A 10,929-nucleotide genomic window follows, 5' to 3' on the forward strand; every position below is an offset into this window, starting at 1 on the left:
CTCACTGCTGTGGCCCCCGCCGTTGCGGAGCACAGGCTCCGGAGGCGCAGGCCCAGCGGCCATGGCTCACGGGCCCAGCCGCTCCGCGGCATGTGGGAACCTCCCGGACCGGGGCACGAACCCGCGTCCCCTGCATCTGCAGGCGGACTCTCAACCCCTGGGCCACCAGGGAAGCCCCCATCAGATTCTTTATTGGAGTCAGGCAGGTGTCTCCAAGTACTCAGGGCTGTCTCTCCTACAGTGCTATTGCTGCCTCATTCATTCAGCATTAACTGAGTTCCTTCTCTATTTTAGTCACTGCTGTGTTTGGTTGGGGGGATGCTTCACATTTTCTTCTTTTTCTCTTTCCTCTATTCATAATCATTTCTTTTTTGATATTAATATATGTAACTTCAGCAGTCTCTTTTCCAAAATTTGATCATTAATTTAACAGAAAGTTATCTGTGAGGCTTTTCATAAATTTTTCTCCTCCCAGTTTTCCGTTGTTAAGAGGACCATTATTTTAATTCCAAAGAGGAAACACTTGATGTAAGAATCTTTTCAAAGTCCAGATTTCTATCTCCAGAGTAATAGAGAGCAGCTAATAATGTGGCAAAGCTTAGCTTCTAATTTACTGCTTCCACAGCTAGGAACCTTCACTTTGCCTCTGATTTGAAGGGGTAGGGATGGGGATAGGACTCCTAAACTGGTGAGAAGAAAGGTTTCAACTCTCAGTTTTCTATCTTGATCATGTTCTTATCATTTGAAAAAATTACTAAGCATACTCTAGTAGATATATATTCATAAAATATTAATTATTCTAACATATATTATAAAAACATTAAAGTATAAATTAAAGCATGAGCTTTTCAAAAAAGAGAGGTCCATTATTTTCTTCCTGAGCCCCAGGGGATCATCTATCTTGCATCCCCTTTGGAAATCATTCTTCTGTCTAAACCTTCAGGCCTAGCTTAAGTCCCTGCTCTTGCTTACTGGCTTGATTTCACCTTTTTGTTTCTATAACTGGATTGTAAACTACCTGAGGTTAGGGCCAATTTGTGTCTTACCTTTCTTCTGTATCCCACAACAATGCCTAGCACAGTTTTGGGTACTTCATAATTATTCAGTTTTTACTTGTTGATTGATTTCTTGGGATCATTTCAGAGTATTATTTCACTGATTGTTAATAAAAGGAAAAAATCCCCAGCCTTTTTTCACCTTAGTAATTCTGGTGTTAGTCCTCATACTATTCTTATTCTAAGATCAAGCCTATCTGCATTTACAGATTTGCAGAAATAGATACGTCTGATGAAATGACTTGATTGGGACCTCATGGCCATGGTGTAGGCTCAGAACCAGACCTGTGTCAGCACCCATGTTTATTTTTGTACCTTGAAATTTCTTTTAGTTTCTTATCAAATGGCTGAGTGCCAAACCATAGCATTTTCTCTTTATACTTTCTCTAAAGTTAGTTTGTGCTGGCATTATTCATGTTCCCACTGTTTGGGTATACTACTTTATATTTTATATTCTGCAAGTCTCTTTTCTGTTCCTCTGAACCACTACTTTGTCCTTTGATTCTAAAGGCTCATTTAAATTTATAAGAGTAATTATTCATAATTACACTTAGAAATTCTTTATAGCTGTTCAGTTCAGTGAATCTCAGTGGCTTAACATCATAACCTTGTTCTCATGGCACTCCTATATTGTCTTCTCTTTGTGGGTAGAAAAACTAAATCTAGAAAGAAAAAAAATAAGCCAGTTTATTGTCAGTTGCAGATTGATACAGCGAGAGAGATGAAAACCAAACACTGACCTCCACATTTGCAGTTCACTTATGTCTCTGTGGACTGTGTCATTCCTTCATAAAAGGTGTAGTATTCTGTACTTACTAATATAATTCACTAAATTAAATCATTGCAGTTACCAATTACAACTTAAAGGTTTTGAGATTTTTATTTCATTTGTCTGATGGGCTTACAGACACCCTCAAAATTTCAAGGGCTTATAATGACAAATATTTATTCTTCTTGCTCACGGCTGCGCAGGTCAGTTGGGGTGGCTGTGCGCTGGGCTACGGGTTAGGTTTAGGTCTGCTCCACGTGTCTCTCCTTTTCCTTGTACTAGCAGCTCTCTGTACGTGTTGTTCGCATCGGGAATGTCAGGAGCGCGAGAGTACAAGCCAAACCACCCAAGCACATTTAAAGCCTCTTCTCATATTATGCCTGCTAAAATCCCATTGGCCAGAGCAAGTCAGTGGCCTAACCTAACATCAGTGAAGCAGGGTATATACTCATTCCACAGCAGGAGGCTATGCAGAGTTACAGGGCGAAGGATCTGGATATCACATCCTATTAAAGAAAAGTAGAAAACTGGGGGAAATAATCCATTCTATCACTATAGGAAAGTCAGATGTTAAAACAATGATTATTTTGCTGATGTAAGTCCTATGGACTGTAAACATGGCAATGCTGTTTTTCCATGGGTAACTTAAATCTTCTTTGACTACTTTACTTTGAAGATTCTCCAATGCTCTGAATTTGTTTCAAGAATGCCCCTTTAATCCAAAGTTATCATTTAATAGAAATGAACACAAGTAGAGATGCTAATGGTATTAATTGCCATCTGTGCTTTGAGAAAGAGCTAGAATTACTGATTGGAAAAAATTGAAAGGATAGATTAAAAGGGGATAAGGTAGAAAACTGCCTATACAAAATAACATATTCTTGCAAATAAACTGTTAAGGGCGGTAAGTTAAGCACTTGGAATTTCAGTGAAGGGAACAGAGTTAAGCTAGATTAACTCATAGTATGGAGGCTGACTTCTGAGATTTAGAAAGACACCTCAGAAAGACATTAAAATATCTATTCTTACTTAGACAAGGAAGGAGAAAGTTCAGAAGTGGTGTGTTATAATCTCACGATTGCCTAGCAATCTAATTAAAGTCAATTTTAATATAATATTTTATAAGTAAGTACAAAAATGAGTTTGTACATTAGAATATAATGTAGTGGAATAAATAGTTCCCTAGAAACCTTTTTCTTCCTAAAGTGATGCTAGGTGTGTCTGCTTAATTTGTTAATATTTACTGTTTTCTGTATTGCCTTATTTCTATCCTTGAATAGGGAGAATCTTTTTATTTTGAAAGTGGCATCTTTTGCAGCCTATGTCAGGAATATTTCATAGAGGGGACACAATTTACTTTGTTTGAGCAGGTTGGAGTACTATGGAATCTCAAAGGAAATAGTGCTTTATTATGGCGTGCATTATGACAATCGTATCTCCTTTAACGGTATAAACAAGGAAATTAAAGGAGAAGTGTATGGCAAAGATATTCAGTATAATGCCTAACCTAGTCTACTTCTTTGTCACAGAATTGAAAGTTCATTTTATCTCTGTTATATGTACCTGGCTTTATGAGCAAATGTATTCATGGGAATATATAAATAATTTCTGTTTTTTTAAACTTTGTATTTTTAATCATAGACCTGCAAGATTATAGACTCATAAGAAGTTACAAACATAGACGTAGAGGTCCCATGTACCCACCACCTCACTTCCCCTAATGGTGACATGTGAGACTAATTTTTAAATCATTGTCAGACCTTTTTTGCCCTCTTTAATAAGCCTTCTTTTTTCCAGATATCTAACTTTCTTTAAAGCGAGGGCACCTGTATTGTGCCTGATCCTCTTCAGCTTTCAGAATTATGAAGTATTATGTAAGGATCCTTCTGTCACTCTTGCTTTATGTCTTTAGTACATCCTTCTCCATTTTCCCAGTTTCCAGATTGTACCATTGATTGGGAAGGGACTGTGTCTCGTCCTTTCCTGGTGTATTTCTCCTCAGCAATCTAAAAGATGTATAGCCCCATTTTACTCCTCACATTGAAGTATTATATTCAGTTGAATATTCAGATTTCTTGTTTTGAGTTTATTTTGGTGGTGTTTGAAAACTTGAGAGGATATTCTTTTTAACATCATCTCTTTTTTCCTTTTAGCCTGAAAATGAAATTTCTTCAGACTGCAATCATGTAAGTATGGATTTTCCATAATTCACCTTATGCGCTTTATATATATGATGACAGACATTGGGATGCTTTTCCTGTTGTTCTGGGAAGCATAATGTTTTCTTAAATTCACTTAATCTTAACAAGAGGGTGATTAACCTGATTTATGGTAAATCTACACATACTCCTCTATTGTCGAAATCAGTAGGCTCTGCCAAATAATATTAATGTACTTAAGTTTAAATTTTTCTTCAGTTACAGCTACCATATGAAATTGTTTCTTTGCATGTCAGGCTTACAATTGTAGAGTTTTGTATTTTAAAGTTGTTTCATTTAGTCATCATACAGTCATCTACTGTGTGCCAATCACCGTGGTAGAAACTAAAGACACACAAATAAGCACCTTGAAGATAGAGGCATGTATTAGAGTTAGCAGATAAGAACTCCAGAGATAACTACGATTAATACATTCAGTGTCATATGTATGTGTCATATATATATTTGTAATACATTCAGTGTCTGTATATCTCCCCATATTACGTACAGTCTGACATTAAAAGGAGAGTGACGTGAAATCAAATCTGTGCAAAAAGTACCAGGTGCTTCGGCAGAAACTTGTAAGAGTACAATGGGGACACAAGAGTGAATTTTGCCCAGGTGGGTTGATGTCAGAAAACGCTTAATAGTGGAGATGATACTTGAGTTGTGTCTTAAAAGAGGAGTAGTTATATATCTGAAATCACTCTGTGTCCACATTATTTGATAGTTTGAATGGGAGACTGCAAGAATAGAGAAGCAGGTTGGCTGCCTAAGTTGACTACTTATTCTAAAGAAGGTCTAGATAGGTCAGAGATTTAAAGTAAAAATAAAACCACAAGAGTAGTAGAAGAAAACATGAACAGAGGGTAGGGTTTTTAAAACATGATACAACCTCAAAAAATATTTAAAGAAAAAAAAAGATTTATAAATCTGATTGCATTAAAACCTCAGAAAAGGGGACTTCCCTGGTGTTAAAGACTTCACCTTCCAGTGCAGGGAGTGCAGGTTCAATCCCTGGTTGGGAGCTAAGATCCCACATGCCTCGTGGCCAAAAAACCAAAGCATAAAACATAAAACAGAGCAATATTGTAACAAATTCAATAATGACTTTAAAAATGGTCCACATCAAAGAAAAAAATGTTTAAAAAAAAAACTCAAAAAAGAGATTTGAGTGTATTATGTAAATTATGAAAAAATTTGCAGTACAGATGAAAAGGACTACATTCTTTAATAGAAAGTGCTGTTAATAAACATAGGAAATAGACATAAATAGACTATTCACAGGGAAAGAAAAAGATGTCCAGTAAACAACAAAAATTTCAATTCTTTCATAGTTTAAAGTGTGAAAATTAAAAGGAAAATGAGTGCACTGTTTTTATCCATCTGATTAACAAATATTAAAAATTTGATAAATATACAGTATTGACAAGCATATGGAGATTTAAGCATTCTCTAGCCCACCAGTCAATGGCTACCCATTGGCCAAATCCAGACCACTGCCTGTTTTTATGCATAAAGTTTTATTGGAACACAGCCACACTCATTCAGTTACATACTGTAGCTGCTTTCCATGTTATAATGGCAAGGTTGAGTAGTTACAACAGTGACTATAGTTTCCTGAAAGCCTAAAAAATTTACTTTCTGGCCCTTGCGGGAAAAGTTTGCTAAACTCTGCTCTAGCCTATGGATTGGAATATAAATAAGAAAAACTTCTTTATAAAGCAGTCAACTCAAAATTATATTTATTATGGCATTATTTATTAAGCAAAAGATTAGGAAAAAATCCTCAAAAATCTATTAATAGACTGAATCTGACAGAGAGGAAGCCCAGAAAGAAGCTCCAGAGGGGTGGAGAAAGAAGCTGATCTCCAAAGGGTATTACACCACTGAAAATGGGGACAAATAGTATACAGAAAATGGAAAGATTGATGTCCTAATAAAGAGAGATTAGGGCACAGACACAGGAGAAGATGGACATCTACCAGTCTAGATGAGAGCCCTCAGAAGAAATTGGTACTACTGACACCTTGATCTCAGACTTCTACCCTCCAGATTTGTGAGCAAATAAATTTTTGTTGTTTAAGCCACCCAGTTTATGGTATTTTGTTACAGCAGCCCTACCAAACTAATACACTTGGGTTGGGATGGAATGCATTATAATTTTTCCCACTAAAGTTTTTATTTTATTTTTATTTTTATAAATTTATTTATTTATTTATTTATTTTTGACTGTGTTGGGTCTTCGTTGCTGCGCGTGGGCTTTCTGTAGTTGCAGCAAGCAGGAGCTACTCTTCGTTGCAGCATGCGGGTTTCTCATTGCCGTGGCTTCTCTCGTGCGGAGCACAGGCTCTAAGTGCGTGGACTTCAGTAGTTGTGGCACGCGGGCTCTAGAGCGCAGGCTCAGTAGTTGTGGCGCACAGGCTTAGTTGGTCAGCGGCATGTGGGATCTTCCCAGACCAGGGCTCAAACCCGTGTCCCCTTAACCACTGTGCCACCAGGGAAGCCCTAAAGTTAATTTAAAAGTAAAACTATTTAAAATAGCATATAAAGCATCAAATACATAAGAATAAATCTAACAAAATTATGTAAGACATCTCTACAGATAACTATAAAATATTATTCAGAGAAATTTGAAGACCTAAATAAATGAAGAGATATATTAATATATACTATGCTAGTGAGTTGGAAGACTCAATATTATAAAGACGTCAGCTCTCACCAAATTACAGATTCTATACAATCCCATTTTTGTTGTTACAAAAAATAGTAAGCTGATTCTAAAATTTACATGGGAACACAGTTTTGACCAATAATAGCCAAAAGTCTTGAAAAGAACCAAGCAGAGAGAATTTCACCACCTGATTGAAGACTTAAAGTAGCAGTAATTAAGGCAGTGTGGCAGAGGCACAGGGGTCAACAAGTAGACCAGTGAAACAGAATGAGTCCAGAAACAGACTCATATACAGATAGACACTCGAATAAAAAAATCTTAATCCTTACTGCACACCATTCACAGAAATCTATTCTAGATGCATTGTAGATCTAAAGGTGAAAAGTATAATAATAAAACATCTAGAAGATAACATAAGAGACTATGTGGGATAAGCAAAGATTTAATAAATGGGAAACAAAAAGCAGTAAGCAAAAGCAAAAGATTGATAAATCAGATTATATTAAAGTTTGTTTCATTAAATATAGTATTAAGAGTGTGAAAAGACAAGCCATAGAGAAGGAAAAAATATTTTAATCCTTATCTGACAGTATGTGCAGAATATATGAAGAATTCATACAAAGCAATAAAGAAAAGACAACAGGGCTTCCCTGGTGGCGCAGTGGTTAAGAATCCGCCTGCCAGCGCAGGGGGACACGGGTTCGAGCCCTGGTCCGGGAAGATCCCGCATGCTGCAGAGCAGCGGGGCCTGTGTGCCACAGCTGCTGAGCCTGCTTTCTAGAGCCCGTGAGCCACAACTACTGAGCCTGCACGTATGGAGCCCGTGCTCCATGGCAGGAGGGGCCACCGCGGTGAGAGGCCTGCACACCCCAGTGAGGAGTGGCCCCTGCTCACCACAACTGGAGAAGGCCTGCATGCAGTAACGAAGACCCAACGCAGCCAAAAATACAAGATAATAAATAAAATAAATATTAAAAAGTCTTAACTATTAAAAAAAGAAAAGAATCCCCCTGCCAATGCAGGGGACACGGGTTTGAGCCCTGGTCTGGGAAGATCCCACATGCTGTGGAGCAACTAAGCCCGTGCGCCACAACTACTGAGCCTGTGCTCTAGAGCCTGCGAGCCACAACTACTGAAGTCCGTGCACCTAGAGCCCGTGCTCCGCAACAAGAGAAGCCACTGCCATGAGAAGGCCGCACACCGCAACAAAGAGTAGCCTCTGCTCACTGCAACTAGAGAAAGCCTGTGCGCAACCAAAAAGACCCAACGTAGCCAAAAATAAAATAGATAAAATAAATTTTAAAAAAAAGAAAGAAAAGACAACAGAATAGAAAAATGGAGAAGATAAATTTAATCAAGGAGGTGAAAGACGACCTGTATATTGAAAACTACAAGACATTACTGAAAGAAATTGAAGAAGACATAAATAAATGAAAAGATATTCCATGCTCATGGGTTGGTGGAATTAGTATTGTTAAAATGTTTATACTACTCAAAGCAATATACAGATTCTGTGCAATTCCTATCAAAATTCCAATGACATTTTTCACAGAAATAGAACAAACAATCCTAAAATTTGTTTGGAACCATAAAAGACCCCAGACAGCCAAAGCAATCGTGAGAAAGAAGAAGGAAGCTGAAGGCATCACATGCCCTGATTTCAAACTATATTACAAAGCTACAGTAATTAAAACAATATGGTATTGGCATAAAAATAGACACATAGATCAGTGGAACAGAATATAGATCCCAGAAATAAACCCATGCATATATGTCAGTTAGTTTACAGCAAAGGAGCCAAGAATATGTAGTGGGGAAAAGAACAGTCTCTTCAGTAAATGGTATTGAGAAAAGTGGACCACTGCCTTACACCAGACACAGAAATTAACTCAAGACCTGAGACCATAAAACTCTTAGAAAAAAAAAGGCAGTAAGCTCTTTCACATAGGTTTTGGTGATGGTTTTTTGAATGTGACACCAAAAGCAAAAATAAGGCGAGGCTGTATCAGACTAAAAAGCTTCTGCACAGCAAAGGAAACCACCAAGAAAATTAAAAGGCAGCCTACTGAATGGGAGAAAATATTTGCAAATCAAATATCAGATAAGGGGCTAACATCCAAAATGTATAAAGAACTCATACAAACAAACAAAAAAGCCCAATTAAAGAATGAACAGAAGATCTGTATAAACACTTTTCCAAAAAAGACATACAGATGGCCAATAGGTACATGGAAAGATAATCGTCAGAGAAACCAAATCATGAGATGTCACCACAAACCCATTAGAATGGCTGTCATCAAAAGGACTAGAAATAACAAGTATTGGTGAGGAGGTGGAGAAAAGGGAACCTTTGTGTACTATTGGTGGGAATGCAAATTGATACAGCCACTGCAGTGTGGAGGTTCCTCAAAAAGTTAAAAATAGAACTACCATATGATCCACTTCTGGGTATTTATCTGAAGATAATGAAAACACTAACTCAGAAAGATATGTGCACCCTCATGTTCATTGCAGCATTATTTACAATAGCCAAGATATGGAAACAATATAAGTGTTAAATGGTTAAGAAAATGTGTGTGTACATATACATACATACACACACACACACACACACACACACAATGGAATATTATTCAGCCGTAAAAGGAAGGAAATCTTGCCACTTGAAACAACATGTATGGACCTCGAGGGCATTATGCTATTGAAATAAGTCAGACAAAGACATATACTATACGATCTTTCTTTTATGTGGAATCTTAAAAACAAAACAAAAAAAACAACACCAAGCTCATAGATACAGAGAACAGATTGGTGGCTGCCAGAGGTGGGAGAAATGGGTGAGCTGGTTTTTGTTGTTGTTTTAGTTTAAATAAATTGAATTTTTAAAAAATAGAAATTGTTCTTTAAGATACAATATAACTACTGGATGGACAAATTTAGGATAAGCCCTTAATTAAAAAAAAAAAGGAAAGAAAGAAAAGAAAAATGGGTAAGATACTTGAACATCTATATCTTAAAGATGATACTTGAATGATCTACAAATAAATGGAAAGGTGCTCATCCTCATTAATAATCAGGGAAATGGAAATTAAAACCTGAGTGAGATACTAGTATCTACCTTCACCATTAGAATTGCTAAAATTCAAAAGACCGACAGTGTTAATACCAAGCATTACTGTGAATATAAAATAAGGGAGCTTTCGTGATCGTTTCGGCAGCACGTATACTAGAATAACGGAGTTTTCAAATACTGATAGTGATAATGTAAATTAGTGTAACTACTTTGAAAGCTGTTGGGTATTACTTAGTAAAGCGGAACTTAGGCATAGTATATAATACAGCCTTTTCACTTCCAGGTACTTACCCCACAGAAATGCTTATGTATCTGTCTGCACATGTAAGGAACATTTATAGCAGCTCATAATAGCCCTGTGAGTAAACAGTTAACAAAACCTTTCTTTCCCCTTCAGGAGAATTTCAATCCTGTTAACTATGTAGCTCAGTTCCCTGGTGACCTAATAAGGGTAAAATACCAACTAAGGTTCAAGGCAGTATTACTTAAGATAAAAATGACCCTGATTGGTAAATTCTATATGGCTTGGGGAGAACTATAAATGACTTATAAATACTCATTGGGGGTGCCATACTATAGGTTTCCCTGAATGTGGTGACTCTTGTACCTGGGTGTGTGTGTTCCTTGCAGGGATCCAGGAAACTATGCCCAGAGGGCTGTTTCAAGAGATAATGGCTCGCTTGGGGCTTGAGGTTTCTAAGCCAAAACCACCTCTTCAGTGCCTGTTGGGAGTGTTGTCTTCTCACACCTGAGCTGTCATTTGGAGAGAAGATACCGCCAGATGGCTACATAGACTGTTGCCATGACTCCCATTGGAGAGGAACAATTGATGCTGCCCTGCTGACTGACAATTTGTGGTTCCTGTCTTTTATCCAGCACAGACCTTTCCACAAACTCCAGACTCCAAGTGCTGATTTCACATTTCTTCACTGTCTCACGGTCATTTCTAGAACTGAACTCTTGATTTTCTACCTCTAAACCTCTCTTGTTACAGTCTTCCCAATCTCAGTTCTTTCCATTGCTCAAATCAAAAACCTTGATTCCTCCTGTCCTCTTTTTTTTTTTTTTTTTTTTTTTTTTTCTGCGGGCCTTCTGCCTCTCACTGCTGTGGCCTCTCCCGTTGTGGAGCACAGGCTCCGGACGCGCAGGCTCAGCGGCCA

The 10,929-nt window shown here is 37.5% G+C and overlaps 1 protein-coding gene across 1 annotated transcript in view; it reads left to right on the top strand.

Moving 5' to 3' along the window:
- The window catches only part of GLG1 (golgi glycoprotein 1), a 149,028-nt gene that overhangs the window by 83,787 nt on the left and 54,312 nt on the right, over positions 1-10,929 (top strand). The window contains exon 2 of the mRNA XM_007462995.1: positions 3,978-4,010. Within this exon, the coding sequence (XP_007463057.1) occupies positions 3,978-4,010 (33 nt within the window). The remainder of the gene's footprint in view (positions 1-3,977; positions 4,011-10,929) is intronic.

This window comes from Lipotes vexillifer, unplaced genomic scaffold (genome assembly GCF_000442215.2).
Source record: "Lipotes vexillifer unplaced genomic scaffold, Lipotes_vexillifer_v1.1 scaffold70, whole genome shotgun sequence".
Classification (NCBI taxonomy): Eukaryota; Metazoa; Chordata; class Mammalia; order Artiodactyla; family Lipotidae; genus Lipotes; species Lipotes vexillifer.